Source organism: Squalius cephalus (assembly GCF_949319135.1).
Source record: "Squalius cephalus genome assembly, chromosome: 2".
Lineage (NCBI taxonomy): Eukaryota > Metazoa > Chordata > Actinopteri > Cypriniformes > Leuciscidae > Squalius > Squalius cephalus.
The window spans coordinates 3741677-3762278 of record NC_137123.1 but is presented as its reverse complement, the minus strand read 5'-3'; the positions used below and the strand labels follow the sequence as shown (position 1 = coordinate 3762278).

The 20602-nt window shown below is 41.1% G+C and overlaps 1 protein-coding gene across 1 annotated transcript in view; it reads left to right on the top strand.

The window, feature by feature from the left end:
* The first annotated feature begins 18267 nt into the window (after positions 1-18267).
* Positions 18268-20602, top strand: part of LOC307154470 (uncharacterized protein) — a 41043-nt gene continuing 38708 nt past the window's right edge. The window contains exon 1 of the mRNA XM_079864451.1: positions 18268-18419. Coding sequence (XP_079720577.1) covers positions 18389-18419 — 31 coding nt within the window. The 5' untranslated portion in view covers positions 18268-18388. The remainder of the gene's footprint in view (positions 18420-20602) is intronic.

The following is a 20602-nucleotide window of genomic DNA, read 5'->3' as shown; positions in this document are numbered from 1 at the left end:
TTGGTAGGACCCAAGGAAGAACCATTTACAAATTTAAAGTGTCGTCTAAACTGATACCAGATTTTGAGCGTGTTAAGAACCACTTGATTATCAGTATATAGAGAAGGTTTTGTGGGTAAAGAGGTATAAAGTAAAGCAGGTACAGAAGATCCCCTACAGGATGATAGTTCAAATTTACACCAAAAGGATCCAGGGGATTTTAACCAGTAGCAAAGTTTATGAATGTGAGCCGCCCAGTAGTAATTAAAAAAATTAGGTAATGCTAGTCCTCCACTAAGTCTGCATCTCTGCAGTAGAGTTTTACGAATCCTAGGTGGTTTTCCACCCCAAATAAAAGAACAAATTAACTTATCAAGTGCGTCAAAAAAATGTTTTGGTAGAAAAAGAGGAATTGACTGGAATAAGAATAGAAATTTTGGTAAAATATTCATTTTAACAACATTGATCTTGCCAATTAATGAAAGGGGGAGGTTACCCCATCTTTGAATATTGGTTGTAATCTTAGAGATAAGGGGAGTGAAATTCGCAGAAGCAAGGCTAGACAAAGAACGAGTCACGTTGACACCGAGGTATTTGAACCCTGATGGACTAAATCGAAAAGGCAAATCTGACTGTTGCATATGACATGCTGCAGTATTAATGGGAAAACACTCACTTTTCTCCAAACTTAATTTATAACCTGAAAAAGAGCTGAAGTTCTCCAGAATACTTAAAACAGCAGGGATAGAGAGTGAAGGATCAGATATATACAATAGCAAATCATCCGCATACAATGATAGTTTACATTCAGTTCTATTACGGATGATTCCTTTGAATAAAGGGGAAGATCTTAATGTAATTGACAGAGGCTCGATAGCAATAGCAAAGAGCAAAGGTGATAAGGGACACCCTTGGCGAGTTCCACGTTCAAGGTTAAAATAATCAGAATAAACATCATTAGTATGAACACTGGCCTTAGGAGATGAATAGAGGAGGCGAATCCAAGAAATAAAATTTTCACCAAATCCAATTTTTTTTAAAACTGCAAACAAGTACTCCCACTCTACCCTATCAAATGCCTTTTCGGCGTCCAAAGAAATCACAAGCTCAGGAAGTTCAGCAGAGTGTTTAGAATAAATTATATTGAAAAGTGTACGGGTATTAAAAAACAATTGACGTCCCTTTATAAAACCATTTTGCTCTTCGGATATAATATGAGGAAGCACATTCTCTAAGCGGGATGCAATTACTTTAGCCAATACCTTGACGTCAGCATTAAGCAAAGACAATGGTCTGTAAGACCCACAGGAGGTTGAATCTTTGTCCTTTTTGAGAAGGAGAGCAATAGTGGCTTGAGTCATGGTTGGTGGTAAAGAACCACTTTCCAGAGATTCAGTGAATACAGATAAAAGTAATGGTGCCAATTTGCCAATAAATTTTTTTAAAAATTCAATCGGAAACCCGTCGGGGCCTGGGGCTTTATTAGATTGCATAACATTAATTGCATTTAATACTTCTTCAAGAGAGAGTGGAGAGTCCATTTGCATGGCAGTAATAGAATCAATGACAGGGTTCGAAAGATTCTGAAGAAATGTATTCATTTTGGTGTTATCTGTAGGAAATTCAGATTTATATAATAAAGAGTAAAATGATTTAAAAGTAGCATTAATTTCTAAGGGGTCTGCAGTAATAGTGTCATAAGTGTTTTTAATAGTAGGTATCAAACGGGAAGTGGCCTGTCGTCGTAACTGATGTGCCAATAAACGACTTGCCTTATCACCATGTTCGTAATAAGAGCCACGACTGCGTAGTAGCAAGCGCTCTGCTTCTTTAGTTGAAATAAGATCAAATTCTGCTTGCAAATCGAGACGCTGCTTAAGTAGTTCTGGAGAAGGGTTCAATGCATATTTCTGATCAAGGTTACTAATCACAGATGTAAGTGCATTAAGCTTACCATTAATCTTTTTATTAGAAAGAGCAGAGTAAGAAATAATTTGACCTCTCAGGTAACATTTAAGTGTCTCCCACAGCAACGAATACGAAGAGGAGTCATTGTGATTGAAAGACAAGAACTCATCAATAGAGTTTGAAATGAGTTCACAGAATTCTTTGTCTGCCAAAAGAAGAGAGTTAAATCTCCAAAGTGGTGGGCTAGGTTTATAATTAGAGAGTTGAATATCTAATAATAAAGGTGAATGGTCAGATATTACAATACCTAAATAGTCAGAAGAATTAACACATGAATTAAGTGTACTATCAATAAAAAAGTAATCAATCCTAGAATATGAATGGTGCACCTGGGAAAAGAAAGAGAATTTTTTAATAGAGGGGTTACGGGATCTCCATGGATCAATAAGACTATTCTGTACCATAAAATCAGAGAATGCTTTAGACATACCAGATTGAGTCAGATTTCGAGGATTAGACCGATCCAAGATTGGGTCAAAAACACAATTTAGATCCCCACCAAGGATCAGCAAGTGTGTATTCAAGAAGGGGATGTTACTCAGAAATCTGTTAGCGAATTCAACATCATCGAAGTTCGGGGCGTATACGTTTACCAACAAAACCTTTTTTTGCATCAGGGTCCCAGCAACCATGAGATATCTGCCATTCCTATCAGCAATAACATCAGTGGATGAGAACTGAACTTTTTTGTTAATTAAAATGGCGACCCCCCTTGCTTTTGAATTAAAATTTGAGTGGAAGACTTGGCCTACCCAAGGGCAATGTAACCTACACTGATCTTTAACACGAAGGTGAGTCTCCTGCAAAAATACTAAATCAGAGTTTAAACGTTTCAAGTGCGCAAAAACCTTAGATCTCTTAACAGGATTACCCATACCACGTATATTCCAACTGATAAATCTGAGAGGTGTGCCTGACCCAGCAGTGCTGGGATATATATTGTCAATAACCATCTGAATAAAAAAAAATTAAAATGGTCATACAGAGCCGAGGTGAAACACCCTCCCCACATCCCCACCCCAACAATCCCCTAAACACAAATACACCCAAAGTCCCCAAATAACCACAGAACAAAGGAGACAGCAGTGTTTCCCACAATAACCACAAGTTGTCCACAATAGTGTTGAACAATCCGGAGATCATGCCGAGCAATCAAAAGCGAGAGAGAAAAGAAAGAGAAAAAAAAAAAAACACCCGCCGATCTCAACATTCTTTAAAGCGCATGAATACAGTAAAGCGCGTGAAAATACAAATGAACAAATAACAGTACACTGTTAGACCTTACCGGGTTTTTTTACAGTAAAATACTGGCAACACTGTTGCCAGCAAAATACTGTTAATTGTACAGTTCTTTACTGTAATCTAGTTTGTTTCTGTAAAAATGCACTAAATTCTAATTCAAGTTAACTAATTACACTTGCAGAAACCGACTGCCTTAAATTGACCAACTGTCATTTAAATGTATTAACTAAAATGTATAATGCATTAATAATGTGAGCAAAGTATAACTGTGAACTTCTTTCATTTGAGACCACTAAAAAACTTTTGAACATAAAGATATTTCCACTGGACCAGCAACTACACAGTCACCGCCTGTTAAATAAAGCAACATGCAGCATATCATCAATGTTTGTAGATCTTCTCCTGGACTGAAGCACAGGCTCTACTCTTCTGCACAATGGTGACCCAAAAAATACATTTTACAGTAAACTACTGGCAACAGTGTTGCCAGTATAAAACAGTTTTATAACTTACAGTTTATTACTGTTAAAATACATTTTGTGGGTGTGACTTTTTATCTTCCACTGTTAACCCTTTCAACCCCACAGGGAAATCCACACTACAAAGAGTAAAAGTAACATTGAGACAGTGTTGCAGTGAGATAATTAAGTGAATATGTGAGTGATTGTTGAGCATTAGTGATGAACACCTGCTGTTAACAAGCAGAATCACTGAAGGAAAGAGAAACACAAGAACAGAAAATAGAGAAACACAATAACTACGACTGACTTCTAGCCATTACACATTATTACACTTATTATTAACCTGTATGACTTTATTTCTGTCATACATCTACAGAAGTTGTTATTGAGATGTTTAATTGAAAATGTTTGTTTGAAGTTACCATTATAGAGATCAGTGTTTGCTTTAGTTGGGATGCTGATGCTAAAACATTAGTTTTTCTTTTGCTACTGTGTTTTTGCAAGTCACACTTGTGCGCACACAGTTTATGAATGATTGCGGTTGTAATGCTTATGGTGACAAATTCATCATATTGCCGGTTCATTCACTAAGGAATTAATTCTTATTCATTCATAGTTTTATCCTCGATCAAAAATGTTACATTAGCACTACTGTGAAACTACAGCAATAAATTGCTATGACTAATTTTTTTTAACACATCATGCATAAACCAAAAAAAAAAAGCTACGATATATTTTAGAAACACAGAGATATCACAATTTAGCACATTAATCTCAACAATGGTGGCAATATTTTTTCTTTTTTCTTTTATTCTATCAGCAGTGCATGCTGGGAGTTTTATATTATCCTGGAACCCAGCATGCATTGCGACATGAAACTTTTCACCATTGTTGAGATTCATGTGCTGATTGTTGATATCTGTGTGTGTCTGAGTCAAGCAGGAGTAAAATAAAATTGAATGCACTATATGATTGTTATTTTTCAGAAGACGTGATTACAGAAATTTTGATTTCATTTTGTAGATACACAGATTTATGCTAAATATGACATACCCATAATTTCAATGAATATATACAGGAAAAATCTGAAAATCAGATAATCCAAGATGACTGTGACATCATCACAAAAGAATAAAAACACCTGATCATCTTCTTCCTCTTGACTCTTTCTTGCCATAACAAATGTGTTTTATAAACTCACTGTTACAGCAGCCAGAGAGAGATGAATGGTAAGAAGTCAAGAGACAAGACCAACTAAAGCAAATACTGATCTCCATCATGGTGACAACAAACTTTATTATTAACTAAATCTCTGTTAATTCTCAACAAGAACTTTTGTACATGTATGAAAGAAATAATCGTAAACTGGTTTGTAAACTGGTTTCACACTCAGTGTGGCTGGAAGTCAATTGTAGTTTTTGTGTTTCTCTTTTTTCTGTTCTTGTTTCTCTGTCCTTCAGTGATTCTGCTTATCAGGTGTTCATCAGTGTCTCAATTCACTCACTTCTTTTCATTCACTCTGTCAAGTGGACTTTATTAGTGAACTAATGTAGGGAATAGTGAATGAGGGTATAGGGTGTGATTGTGAAAACAGCCTCTGAGTGTCGACTTTGAGCAATGTTAATTCACAGTATATTCCTGTAGGCTACTTTTGTTTTCTACGGTATATTATGTTTTAAAGGAAAATGGTATGATACTGTCTGAATTACGCCTTTTTTTACAGCAAGGGCTAACAGTGTAGGCAATCCCTCAATCTTGCGCAAATAAATGCAGAAAGCATAAAATGAGAAAATACAAAATGTATAGTCTTGTTAACAATGTCCAGTAAGATTGAGGAAAATAAATATAAATAAAATAAAAATGTACCTGCTACAAACAAACAATAGTGGCACTAATTTAGTAAGTGTAGCAAGCCAGAAAACCAACTAATACTGAACAAATAAAGATTTAAGACTGGAATAGAACAGATCTGAAAAGCTATTGGAGCTCACCCAGGAACCAAAGTTTTGACAAAGTCGCTGGCTTCCTCCGCAGAAACGAAATCCTTCTCAACACCGTTGTATGTGATGCAAAGTCGCGCTGGATGAAACAGACCATAACGAGCACCATCAATGCCACGAAGTTGGCGTCTGACCTCATTGAATGCCGCCAGAGCCCGAGCTATCTTGGCGGTGTGGTCAGGAAAGACTGAGACGGTCAAGCCTCTGACTTTAATCTGTCGGAGCTCTCTAGCGCGGCGCAGAATGTCCACACAGTCACTGTGATAATGAAACCTGCACACAATGGCTCGCGGACGATCACCAGGCTTGGGTTTGGGTTGAAGGGGCCGGTGGGACCGGTCCAAAAGCGGCTCCTTTTCCAGATTGAACGCTTCCTTCAGCAAGGCGGCCACAGCTGCAGCAGTACAGGTGTCAGGACCCTCCGGTACTCCCATTATCCTAACGTTGTTGCGCCGTGATCTGGACTCCAAGTCTTCACATTTATTTTCCAGCTTGGCTACGTTAGCTGTGAGGTGCTCGATAGTAGTTTTCATCACGGCGATGTCATCGGAGCACTCAGTGAGTGCGTGCTCCATTTCACCAACCGTACCTTTAAGCTTGGACATGGTAGCCTCGGTAGCAGCTTTATCATTCGCCAGCTGTGACTTTACCGCTTGCAGGTCGAGCCTAATAGTAGGCAGAGCATCCCCGAGTGTATCCTGGAGTTCCTTTTTAAAAATATCAGCAATCTCTTTCCTCACCGAGGCCAACAACTCGAGCTTGAGTGCATCGATGTCAAGGTTAGCATGCGCAGAGGCGCCCTCGACCTCTGAAGCAGCAGATGACCCACTCGAGGGTGTGGTCGCGATTTGAGGACTAGGCCGCAGTTGTGTCTGAATAGTTTTGCGAGTTTTAGAGTTCTTTCCAGCCATCTTACGCAGTCCAGAGTTAGACTTCCTAACAAAAAAAATTCAGCGGAGTAAGACTATACTAAATATGTGTCGAAAAAGCGCAAAAGATTACAATATTAATCAAAATCGGCAGGAGCTTCCAAACTCACGTCTTACTCCATTAGAGCTCAGCAGCGCCCCCCATAACACGCAATTCTGACTTTATATCTCGCAATTCTGACTTTATATCTCGCAATTCTGACTTTATATCACGCAATTCTGACTTTATAACTCGCAATTCTGACTTTATAACACGTAATTCTGACTTTATATCTCGCAATTCTGACTTTATATCTCGCAATTCTGACTTTATATCTCGCAATTCTGACTTTATATCACGCAATTCTGACTTTATAACTCGCAATTCTGACTTTATATCTCGCAATTCTGACTTTATATCTCGCAATTCTGACTTTATATCTCGCAATTCTGACTTTATATCACGCAATTCTGACTTTATAACACGCAATTCTGACTTTATATCTCGCAATTCTGACTTTATATCACGCAATTCTGACTTTATAACTCGCAATTCTGACTTTATATCTCGCAATTCTGACTTTATGGGCCCTATCGTGCACCCAGCGCAATTGACTTTGTACACCGACGCATGTATCATTCCTATTTTGCACCCGCGCAAAGCGCGCTTTTCCCTCCACAGAAGCACGTCGCTAAACTAGGGAATGAACTTGCGCTCCCTGGGCGGTTCAGCGCAAAAAAGGAGGCGTGTTCCAGCGCAAACGTTCCTTCATGCTATTTTGCAGGTTTAGAAAACAATTGCGCCACTAACCAGGAAAAAATAGTTTAAAGTCAGTGGCGCGTTGCGCATGTTATTCATATGCTATTTTAAGGGCGCATGCTTGGCCATAATCAATGAAGCGTGTGCACAACGCCATACACTTTGATTCTCTCATCTACACAGAAGCAGCAGTTTTCATTTTTGCAAATCATACATTATTACGATAGATAGATAGATAGATAGATAGATAGATAGATAGATAGACAGACAATTTATTATAAAAGCATACATCTAGCTTACACATTTACCCAAATTATCATACGCCTTTTTAACCGAAGTTAATTTGGGTGGGTTTCTCCATCCCCAACGTCCCTGACGAAAGCGTTGCTCTCCTCGGCTGTGAACCGCTGCTGGCGCGCGTCTGGCAAATCCGCCGTTATAATAGGAATCCGCTTTAGAACAAGTGCGCCTGCTTTTAAAGGGAATGTGAGATGACGCTCTGATTGGTTTATTTCACGTTACGCCCAAACCACACCTATGAATAATGAAGCTACTTCAGACCAACCCATTTTAGATTTGCGCCGGGCGCAAGAGTCATTTATCCCGCCGGGAAAATAGCAACAGCGCCAAGACCCGCCCACAAAGTTACTTGCGCTTTGCGCTTTGACACTTGCGTTTCAGATCGTTAAAATAGGGCCCCTTATCTCGCAATTCTGACTTTATATCTCGCAATTCTGACTTTATATCACGCAATTCTGACTTTATAACACGCAATTCTGACTTTATATCTCGCAATTCTGACTTTATATCACGCAATTCTGACTTTATAACTCGCAATTCTGACTTTATATCTCGCAATTCTGACTTTATAACACGTAATTCTGACTTTATATCACGCAATTCTCACTTTATATCTCGCGATTCTGACTTTATATCTCGCAATTCTCACTTTATATCTCGCAATTCTGACTTTATATCTCGCAATTCTGACTTTATAACACGTAATTCAGACTTTATAACTCGCAATTCTGACTTTATAACACGTAATTCTGACTATTCTGCTCTTGCTTTGACAGGTTAGCGTAGCAGATAGCTAACATACTGTAAGATCCATGAAATAAAGACCCAGGAAACCGGAGTAGAGAGAGGCCTTTAGTAAGGATCTTTCCAATTTTGTAAAACTGTAGAAACATAACAATATGGCATTACAAACTGCCCATATATACATATACATGAATATGCAACTCAAATCTAACATATATAGCTATCCCATAAGAAAAATTAGCCATTATAATGAGACTTGCAGGACTAGTAAGCATTTAAGTTAACTTTAACATGGGTGTCTATGGAGAAATGCTAATCGCGATTAGCATCTATTAATACAACATACATATTATGCTAAAACGGACAATACACAAAGACTATAGCAAAGTACATATACTTCCTACAGAAATACTTACAGACTTTGACCTTCAAAAACTATCAAAGGCAAAGAGAAAGAGTAACTGCTGCATGTCCTCTCAATTGACTAGAGTCAGAAGCAGACAGGAAAACAACGGCAAGAGAGGAGGGACTAAAATAATAAAAAATCAAATGCAATACAACTTTACACCACTAGATGTCTCTAATGCAACACAAAGTGGGGGCAGAACACTCCCCGCCTGGTATTAAATAATACCACTATGTCCCTTTACTGAGAAGCAGCACAACGTCTGAAACAGGTCTTGAATACACCTTGGGAGTACCCTGTCTCATGATCTTCACATTGACTTTCCGAATCCTGCCATCACGGCTGGGGATGGTTTCCACAATAACACCTGTGGGCCACTGATTCCTTTTAACTTGAGTGTCTTTAAGGAGTACCACATCTCCAACTTCCAGATTCGGTCTTTCTGATTTCCACTTCTTGCGGGGCTGGAGCGTGTCCAAGTACTCTTGCTTCCAGCGTCTCCAGAAAGTTTCAGCGAGGCTTTGGACTTGCCTCCATTGCTTGCTATAGAGATCTTTGAGATCCATGTTCCCCAGAGGAGCAGATACTGGGTCAATCTTCTGAGTGAGCAGCATTGCTGGTGTGAGAACAGCTGGCATCCCTGGATCAGAGGACACTGGAATTAGAGGTCTTGCGTTCATGATTGCCATGACTTCAGCCATGAGAGTCACAAGTACTTCATGAGAGAGGCGACAGTTCTCCTTCAACAACATGGCATCCAAAATGCGGCGTGCAACACCGATCATCCTCTCCCACACTCCACCCATGTGAGAGGAGTGTGGAGGATTGAATATCCAGGTGCAACTTTTTTCTTGCAGGTGAGCTTTCAACTCTGGATCTTCTGAGTTTATTTGCAGTTCTTTGCAAGCTCCAACAAAGTTTGTGCCCCTATCGGAACGGAGCAGTCTCACAGGACCTCTGATAGCGGTAAATCTCCTCAAAGCATTGATGAAGCTGGAGGTTGACATGGTCTCTACGACCTCAATATGCACCGCTCGTGTACTCAAACAGGTGAACATAACTGCCCAGCGTTTGTTTTCTACATGACCACCTCTGGTCCTGCGCGACGAGATGGTCCAAGGTCCAAAAACGTCAAGTCCAACATTCGTGAACGGAGGATCCATGGTGAGTCTGTCTAGAGGTAAGTCAGACATTTTTTGTTCTTCCAACTTTCCTCTTAATCTTTTGCAGATCACACATTTGTGAATCACACTTGACACCAATCTCTTACTTCCTGTTATCCACAGTCCAGCTGTTCGAACTGCGCCTTCAGTGAAGTGTCGTCCTTGGTGAGCAACCTGTTCATGGTAATGTCTTACCAGCAGAGTAGAGACATGATGGTTTTTAGGAAGAAGGATTGGATGCTTTTCTTCCCAGGACAAGTCTGCTGACGATATTCGGCCTCTGTTGTGGCGAATTCATAGTTCTTTTTGGTTCAGGTCTCAAAGAAGTTTCTCAGAGTCGAGGTTCCAGGTCAGAAGAATTAACTTTATTGACAAGCAACAAAGTGAGAAGCCGGCTGGCCATCCGGACATCTGAAGTTACAATGGCCAGTGTTCATGTCTTATATTTTTTCTTATCGCTAGGTGCCCAATGGGCACCCTCAAATCTATCTCTTCCCCTCTGTCACGCCTGGTGACCTTGGCACAGTTAGACATGTCTTCTCTATTGGTCAAACCTCACACAATGGTGCTCTGTTTCATACTGTATTTTGACACTTTGCATTTGCTGATGCATACTGGTTATTTTCCATTCTCTCATCCTTTCTCAGACCCATTTTGTCATGCTTGTCATTTTCATTACATCATACTTAGACATGAATCAAGGAAATTCTCCAACACCTCCAACTCTCAGCAAACCATTATCATCAATGATGGGATCCAAACTTCTGATTGAACTGTGTCTGGAGACTTCTTCACCATTTGAGAGGTCTTTAATTACCTCTTTAAAGAAGTCCTGTTGTACGCTTCTCATAATTATGAGTTTTGCCTGAGGAAGCTCACCCATTCTCTGTTTATGGTCAGTATTTTTGGAGTAGGCTCTGGCCTTTTGGATGAGCCTCGCTGTCGCACGGGTAAGTGATTTCCAACTGGAGAATCTACTAAACCGATGAGAGCCGATACCTCCACCTGTAGCTTTTGTAGCATAGGTTGAAACTTGAGGGCGAATTTCTGCATCAGACTCTGGATGTAGAAGGTCAAATATCTCTGGCTGAGGAGACTCATCCAACTCAGGTTTTGTCAGAAAAGCTGGACCTGAAAACCAGTTGGTGTCTTTTAGGATAGAGGCTGGGACAGACCTGGATCCATGATCTGCAGGATTATGGCTGGTGCTGATGTAGTGCCACTGATTCGGGAGCGAGGATTTCCTGATTCTTGTCACTCTGTTTGCGACATAGACATAGAAGTTCCTGGACGTGTTATGAATGTAGCCAAGTACAATCCTGCTGTCCGTATAGAACTTGTCTGTGTGAATCTCCACATCGATTTCATCCATTATCAGGTCTGCAAGCTCTGTTGCTAAGACAGCTGCACACAGCTCCAAACGAGGGACAGTGTGCGCAGGACGTGGAGCCAGCTTGGACTTCCCCATGATGAACCCGACATGACTGTGTCCTTCTGTATCAACTGCCTTAAGGTAGGCTACAGCTGATATAGCTAGAGTCGATGCATCCGCAAAGACACAAATTTCTCTGTGTATAGTGGCAAGCAGAGAAACAGAAAGGTAGGTCCTCTGAATCTGAAGTAGCTTAAGTTCCATCAGGGAATCTTTCCAGGCTTTCCACTGGATTATTTTGTCGTCTGGTAGCTGAGTGTCCCAATCGTACTCTTCTATGGAGATATCTCTCACCAAAGCCTTTCCCTGAATCGTGATAGGTGCCACAAACCCCAAGGGATCGTATATACTGTTGACCGTCGAAAGGATGCCCCTTCTAGTGAATGGTTTTTCCTCATCAGACACGCAGAAGGAGAAGCTGTCTGTTTGCAGGTCCCATATGAGGCCTAGACTGCGTTGGAGAGGCAAAGGATCAGATGACAGATCCAGATCCTTTAGATCTTTGGCACGATCTTCAGATGGGAAAGCGTTCATAACAGTGCTGCTGTTTGATGCTATCTTGTGCAACATGATGCTTGACTCAGCTAACATCTCCCTTGTTCTTTTCAGAATGTCGATGGCTTCTTCTGCAGTGGAGAATGAGGCGAGTCCATCATCCACATAAAAGTTCCGCATGACGAACTGCTTAGCATCTTGGCCATGTTCCTTTTGTCCTTCTTGCGCTGCGCGTCTCAAGCCATAAATGGCCACAGCTGGTGAAGGGCTGTTACCGAATACATGTACTGTCATTCGGTATTCAGTCACTGGTTTTCTGAAGTCATTATCTTCGAACCACAAGAATCTTAGGAAATCACGGTGTTCCTCACAGACTGTGAAACAGTAAAACATCTGTTGCACATCTGCTGTGACTGCAAAAGGCTCCCTGCGGAAACGAAGAAGGACGCCAAGAAGAGTATTATTGAGGTCTGGTCCCTTTAAGAGGATGTCGTTGAGGGAGACACCTTCGTGCCTGGCACTGGAGTCAAACACCACCCGTATTTGGTCTGGCTTTTTAGGGTGGTAGACACCAAATGTTGGTAGATACCAGCACTCTTGATTCTCTTTCAATGGCGGAGCTAGTTCTGCCTGGTTTGACTCGAAGATTTTCTGCATGAAATCCATATATTGTTTTTTCATGTCTGGCTTTCTTTCCAGTGTGCGACACAAAGATGAGAGTCGTTTGGCTGCTTGCTCTCTATTATTTGGGAGACGGCGCCTTGAGGAATGGAATGGTAAGGGAGCTACCCAACTGTTTGCTTCATTCATGTAGACGTTTTTGTCCATGATCTCAAGGAAGGCTTGATCTTCAATAGACAAAGCTATTTTCTCATCCTCTTTTGTTTTTTTGAATACTGTGCTTCCAAGATCATCGGTGTCATCTGCCAGTATGTCCATCTCTTTCAAGGTTAGTATACTGTGACTTGATCTCCTCTTGTCAAACTTTTCTTGGATGTGAATAACACTATGACATGGTTTAAGGAAAGACGTACGCCCAGTAGGTAGGACATCGGTCCTGTAAACATTAACACTGCTAGGCTTGTGGGCTCCTCTGAGACATACTTCTCCAACAATGACCCAGCCAAGGTCAAGTTGTTGTGCATATGGAGCATTGTTGGGTCCATTATACTGCTTACGTACTTTGTGTACGCGCAGTATGTCTCTGCCGAGTAGAAGAAGAATGGCTGCATCCGGATCTATGGCTGGGATTTTATCCGCCACTGGCTTGAGGTGAGAATAAGGATGTGCTATTTCTGCTGAGGGGATCTCTGAACGGTCATCTGGCATCATGTCACACTCTATGAGTGACGGAAGCGAGATCTGTACATTTCCATCTATTGACTCAACTATGAGGTTGCTTGCACGTCGTCCTGATGTTTCCACAATCCCTGAGCATGTTTTAAGGGTATATGGTGCAGCATTTGCTCCAATGCCCAAAAGGTCGAATAGCTCGGTCTTGGCCAGGGACTTATTACTCTGCTCATCAAGGACAGCGTATGCTTTAACAGCTTTCTCTCTTTGGCTTGCAGGGTAGACTCGGACCAAACATATTTTGGAGCATGATCGGGAGCCGAATGAGTCCCCGCAGACTTCTGTGCACTTTGACATAACCTCCGGAGTCTCATCTTCCTGCTGCTTCCCGCCGTGATCCTCCTTAACAGCAGAGCTCAATGACTTCCATGGCACTGGCCCTGGGTGAAGTGCAGCTAAGTGTTTGTTGCTGTTGCACTCTTTGCACTGCACAGATTTGTCACAGTTCTTGGCGAGGTGACTTGTTGAGGCACAACACTTGAAACAGATGTGTTTCTCTTTGAGGTAAGCTTTTCGTTCATCTAAGGTCTTGCTGCGAAAGCCACGGCATTTTCTTAGAGGATGGGGCTTATTATGTAATGGACATAATCTATCTGGATCCTCAACCTTTTTCTCCATGTTTTGCTTATCACCACTTTCTGAAGAAACCTCAGTCTTCCTGGTGAACACAGATGGTTTGATGGGTTTCAGAGGTTTATCCATCTTAACTGAACCACTCATGGTCAGTTCGGCAAAGCTGGGGTCATTTCTTGTCTTTGCTTGGTCTCTGATGAACTTTACAAAGACGCAAAAGGGGGGATATTGAACCTGATGGTCGTCTTTATATTTAGAGCCAACTGAGATCCATTTCTCCAGAAGGTTATAGGGGAGCTTCTGTGCGATGGGATTGACTCCCCGTGGTGTGTTGAGGTAAGATAGTCCAGGTAAGAATCCATCTTTCCTAGCTGCCTCCAGCTCTAGCAACAGGTCCCCTAGCTCCCACAGCTTCTCATTGTCCTTGTTTGATATTTTTGGAAACTCCTCTAACTTCTTAAGCAGAGCGTTTTCTATCATTTCTGCTGATCCATAGTATTCTTCCAATCTCTGCCACACCATTTTGAGTCCTGAGCTGGCATTATTGATGTGAACTGCACGGATGCGTTTGGCCTGCTCTGCAGACTGTGGTCCCAGCCATTTAGTCAGTAAATCTAGCTCTTCCCTGGGGGTTAAGTTCAGATCACTGGTGGAGTTGACAAAGGAAGCTTTCCAGGCCCAGTAGTTCTCTGGTTTATCGTCAAACTTTAGGAGCCCAGAGCTAACTATTTCTTTGCGAATCAGGTATCTGGCTAAGTCTGTTGTGTCTGACTGATCATGCAGGGGTGCTCTAGAGGGCGTGAAGTAGGTTTTACCTTTAGATTGTGTGATGTGAGTCTGTAGAGGGCGGCATTCATCTTGGTAGAACTTCAAAGGGCGTGCATGGCTTTGCTGAGCGTAGGCTGTGCTCGTGCTCTGACGTTGTGCTGGAAATTCTTGGAACATGACATCGCTAATTTCCTCTATGCTGTGTGTTTGGATTCCACGATTATCTGTATCACCGTTGTCCATGTTTGGCTGGTGCTCTGGTGAAAAGATGGGTTGTGGTTCCATGAGTTGAGACTGTTGCTCCCCATGCTCCTGAGAATATTGTTGCACATACTCACTAGTGCGTTGATGTGACTGATACGGAGCTAATTTGGTCACATTCTGCTGTGTTGGTTTTCCGACTTCTTCCTCATAAGCTGCTTCAAGGATTTCAGCCTCTGTAATAGCTGCTTCAGCAGCGCCCTGTATTTTCAGTGCTTTGAGGTTGGCCTGTAACTCAGTTGCCCTACGTTTCAGTTCCACTTCAAGCTCAGTTTTTCTCTTAAATTCTTCCGCTTCAATCCGTGCCTGCTTTATTAACATGTCTGCTTCTTTTTGTGCATATGAAGCTTTGACTTTTGCAGCTTCCGCTTTAGCTCTAGCTCTTGTGGCAGCAGAACTGTGTGATGAGGCACGACTAGAATGGGTTGAGCGCCTGGTATGGTAGGAGTATTGAGACTGCCCATCTTCTGTGTATAGCAGAAGTTTTTCTTCGCTTTGTTCCTCCATGATAGATTGTTGAATCTATGTTGAGCTTCTGGGCTGCAGTGTTGATAACTCACTCTTCTTATGATAGCAGACTGAATTTTAAGTCTTTTTACTATTCTGCTCTTGCTTTGACAGGTTAGCGTAGCAGATAGCTAACATACTGTAAGATCCATGAAATAAAGACCCAGGAAACCGGAGTAGAGAGAGGCCTTTAGTAAGGATCTTTCCAATTTTGTAAAACTGTAGAAACATAACAATATGGCATTACAAACTGCCCATATATACATATACATGAATATGCAACTCAAATCTAACATATATAGCTATCCCATAAGAAAAATTAGCCATTATAATGAGACTTGCAGGACTAGTAAGCATTTAAGTTAACTTTAACATGGGTGTCTATGGAGAAATGCTAATCGCGATTAGCATCTATTAATACAACATACATATTATGCTAAAACGGACAATACACAAAGACTATAGCAAAGTACATATACTTCCTACAGAAATACTTACAGACTTTGACCTTCAAAAACTATCAAAGGCAAAGAGAAAGAGTAACTGCTGCATGTCCTCTCAATTGACTAGAGTCAGAAGCAGACAGGAAAACAACGGCAAGAGAGGAGGGACTAAAATAATAAAAAATCAAATGCAATACAACTTTACACCACTAGATGTCTCTAATGCAACACAAAGTGGGGGCAGAACACTGACTTTATAACTCGCAATTCTGACTTTATATCTCGCAATTCTGACTTTATAACACGCAATTCTGACTTTATATCTCGCAATTCTGACTTTATATCTCGCAATTCTGACTTTATAACACGTAATTCTGACTTTATATCTCGCAATTCTGACTTTATATCTCGCAATTCTGACTTTATAACATGTAATTCTGACTTTATATCACGCAATTCTGACTTTATATCTCGCAATTCTGACTTTATAACACGTAATTCTGACTTTATATCTCGCAATTCTGACTTTATAACACGTAATTCAGACTTTATATCTCGCAATTCTGACTTTATAACACGTAATTCTGACTTTATATCTCGCAATTCTGACTTTATATCTCGCAATTCTGACTTTATAACATGTAATTCTGACTTTATAACACGCAATTCTGACTTTATATCTCGCAATTCTGACTTTATAACACGCAATTGCGACTTTATTTCATGCAATTCTGACTTTATATCTCGTAATTCTGAGATAAAAAGTCGCAATTATCTTTTAAAATGTTTTATTCTGTGGCGGAAACAAGCTTCCATAGTTTTTGGCTAGTTTCAGCTCAACACAGCGTGAGGTTAAAGCTGTGTGTATGTGTATGTGTGTGTGTGTGTGTGTGTGTGTGTGTGAGAGAGAGGTTAAAGCGCAAGCAAACCATCTACGGGACAAGCCGGATTCCACCATATCTTTATGTACACAATATTAATCTTTTACATTGTAATCCTTTTATTTGTGATATTTGGCATGTTTGTGTGCCGCTGTGGGTCCCTGTGTGTGTAATAAGCGGAGTGTGTGTGTAATAAGCAGAGTGTACGCGCGTTGTGGACCCGCCTGTAGGCGCACATTACTAACGCGCTCATTAAATAACAAAAAAAATATTGTGCCATCGACTTTAGAGCAGGTTTCAGTCGGTCAGCGGCTCAGTCTATTTCTGTTCCTCAAAATAGCAACGTGCCAACAATGTGCCAGAACACACACCTCGTTCTCAGACCAGCAGCTCATGGGCGCATAAATGGGCGCAAATGCATTTGCTATTTCGACAACGTGGCGCAGGACGTGAAAATGATAATTGCGTCAGGCTGAAACTAGCAAAACACACTTGTGTCGCGCCTGGCGCCTCGCTAAGACACAGAGTATGGTGATTAAATGATGCACAGTAAATTGAGATGGTTGTCCCATGGGAAAGTGCTTGAATGATTTCTGAGCCTCCTCCCTGGGATTTTCACTTTCCTGGACAGCAAAGGAAAACGGGAACCGGTGTTGGATCACACAGCTGGCCTTTCTGACTGAAAACCTGAAAACACTCGCAACTTGCAGCTTCAAGGAAGAGATGAGCCTCCAAGCAACATGCTGAATGCAATCAGAGCATTTCAGAACAAAATAACTGCCCTCTGAAAAATGCTGGGTTGTTTTAACCCAATTTTGGGTCATATATGGATAAACCCAGCCGTTGGGTTGACGGGGTTGGGTTGAATTGCATTTTTAATCCAACGTTTGAGTTTGTCCATATTTGACCCAAAAATTGGGTTAAAACAACGACAGAATTCATTCACTTTCCACAAATGCCCCATCTCTGCAGCAGCTCTTCAGCCACGCAGGATTGTGAATGTTTTGGAAGAGCTGAGGGGGGGATTTGAGTCCATATTCAAGGATGTGAATGAGCACAAGGAAATGTTCAACTTTAATGAAAACCCCTTCCACGTGGATGATCATCTCACTCTCCAACTGGCAGAAATGGTAGAACTGCAGACAAAAGACACTCTCGAAGCTGAGCTCAGAGCACGTTCTGGTCACTTCTGGAGTTTGGTGTCTGGAGAAGATTTTCCCACTTTGAAGCCACTTGTGCAAAAAGTGATGTCCTTCTTTGTGAGCACATACACTTGTGAGTCAGCATTCTCAACCATGAACTTATAAAGAGGAAACGGAGAAACCGCCTCTCCAATGAACATCATGCATGCCTCACAAGAATTGCAACAACAAGCTATAAATAAAACATGAAGAAAGCCAAGGAAACACATGCATGCTTTCACTCATCCCAGCATTAAGGTAATCCTGCTTTTTTGTCATTAAGGGAAACCATCTTGTCTCAGTTACAAATTTGACTGATAAATGATACATTTGTCCTATCAGTGTGGCTCTCATGAAAAAAATAGTGAAGACCACATCTCTAACCCTTCAGTCGAGCGGAAGGAAGTCTACAGTATCCTCCAGCTCAGGGTGTGACCGCTTCAGTGTGAAAGTTTGCACTCATCTGAGCCCTGTACACTGAAACACGAAGGACAAGAAGTGCCTAACCCTTCATATATCACAAACCAAAGCAGAAACAGACAGGAATCACAGTGTTTCCCAACATGGAGCTGAAGTGCACACTTATTGTTTTTGGTGAGTTGATGTGTGTGTGTTTGGTGAGTTTGGTGAGTTGATGTGTGTGTGTTTTAATGTGTGTGATAAATATCTTTACGTTAAAGATAGTACTTGAAGTCACATGCATCAGGGCTGCACTGGTTGGCTGTGGTTAATAATATAATGTACTATATGTAAGGAATCATTGAAAACAGTCCAATGAATGAGAAAATAATGCACAGCCGAGGTGGTAACGAAGCGTATATTTATCTGCATCGAGAACAGAGCCATTACGTTGATAAAGAGAAATGTCAGCTTTAAGTTGTTAACTATTTCACTGATAAAACCGTAAGATCAGCGCTAAAAAACACATTTCTGTGTGAGCGTGTGTCTGTACTGTATGTGTGTGTGTTTGAGCGGGAGAGAGATAGTACGTGACCTAATTTTGTGGCAAAAACTTGTTGTTTTTATCCTATTGTTTACTGTATTTATTTGCTTGGTCAGTGTTGTTGTGGGTTTTGGTTCTTGTTGTCGGCTGTAAAGACCTTTTAAATAATATTTATTTGGCGTAGTGATATAGAGCTGTAATGCGGTCAAGACCTGCTGGAACTACTTTAGCTGTGTGTTTCACTGGAAATGCCTGCACACCTTAGAACGTTCCTCAACCAATCAGATTCAAGCATTCAACAGCCCCCGTGGTATAATGTACTATAATGCTGTAGCAAACCAGAAGAGTTGTGCGTTTAATGTGTTTCTTGAGTCCTCTTTGTGGGCAGGCAGGGGAGCACAAGTGTAGCTACCTTCAGAAATCATTCTGATATGCCGATTTTGTCACAGTTCTGCAAGAGATAGGACCCAGACGCAAATGAGCAGATAACCAATAAAGGCCTTTATTAAAGGATTAGTTCACTTTCAAAAAAAAATTGCTGATAAATTGACTCACCCCGATGTCATCCAAGATATCCATGTCTTTCTTTCTTCAGTCGAAAAGAAATTAAGGTTTTCGAGGAAAAAAATTCCAGGGTTTTTCTCCACAGAATGGACTTCAATGGCAACCAACTATTCCAATGTTCACAGAAGGTTCAAATGTCCGTCTCAATGCAGCTTCAAAGTCTCGACATGATTATTATTATTATTATTACACACTTTTTAACCACAAATGCTCGTTGTGTACCATCTCTGAGATGTGCCACGCATTGTGTCATCACGTTGGAAAGGTCGCGCGTCACGTCATCTAAGGCCTCGTTTACACTGCAGGTCTTGATGTCCAATTCTGATTTGTTGCCTATATCTGATTTTTTTGACCGTCCATTTACACGTTCTTTCAAATGTGACCCATATCCAATTCATGTGTTTACACTTGCCATACTACCTGAAACATCGCACATGCTTAAAGGGTTAAATTATCTTAGACAGATGGACGAACGCGAAATATGATTGATGCTAGCTCTGCGTTGTATGCGAAGTTTGGCAAACATCACCATGATTATGAGGCGGAGGAGGACGAAAAGTGCCATCATTGCACATGTGCTTCAGTTATTGTGTGTGAGAGAGATCTCAGGACTGGCGGGAGCAGATTGTGTTTAAATATTGGCTTTAACGAGGAGCAGTGGGTCCGAAATTTTAGGATGAGCAAGCCAACCTTTGATATGTTGTGTCAACGTTTGTCAACATTCCTCTCCTACGACGACAACGTTTCGTCGGGCCATCCGTCCCTTTGCAGAAGCGCATCGGGGTTTCTCTCGTCATTAAACCGCGGAGATGCTGCCTAATACCTCAGAAAATCCGACCAGCCTGTTTATATGAGTCGCATTGGCACATATCCGATTTATATCTGATTTATTTCCACATATGAATGAGGCCTGAAACCGCTCTCGAAATGCATGCGTTTTTTACACTGTCAGAGAACACATCCGATCTGTGTCACATATGAGCAAAAAAGAAAAAGAAAAAGAAGAATCGGAATTGGGTCACATTTCACTGACAGTGTAAACGAGGCCTAAGTTATTTGTCTGCGAAAAACTCCATCTCATTTTCTCCTCCAACTTCAAAATCGTCCGACATCTTTGTTTTAATTTATTATTATTATTTTTTTTTTTTTTTTGTGACCTTTCCAATTTGATGACGTAATACGTGGCGCGTCTCAGAAATGGTACATGACGAGCATTTGTGGTTAAAAAGTGTAATATATCTATATCTATAGATATAGATATATATGTTTA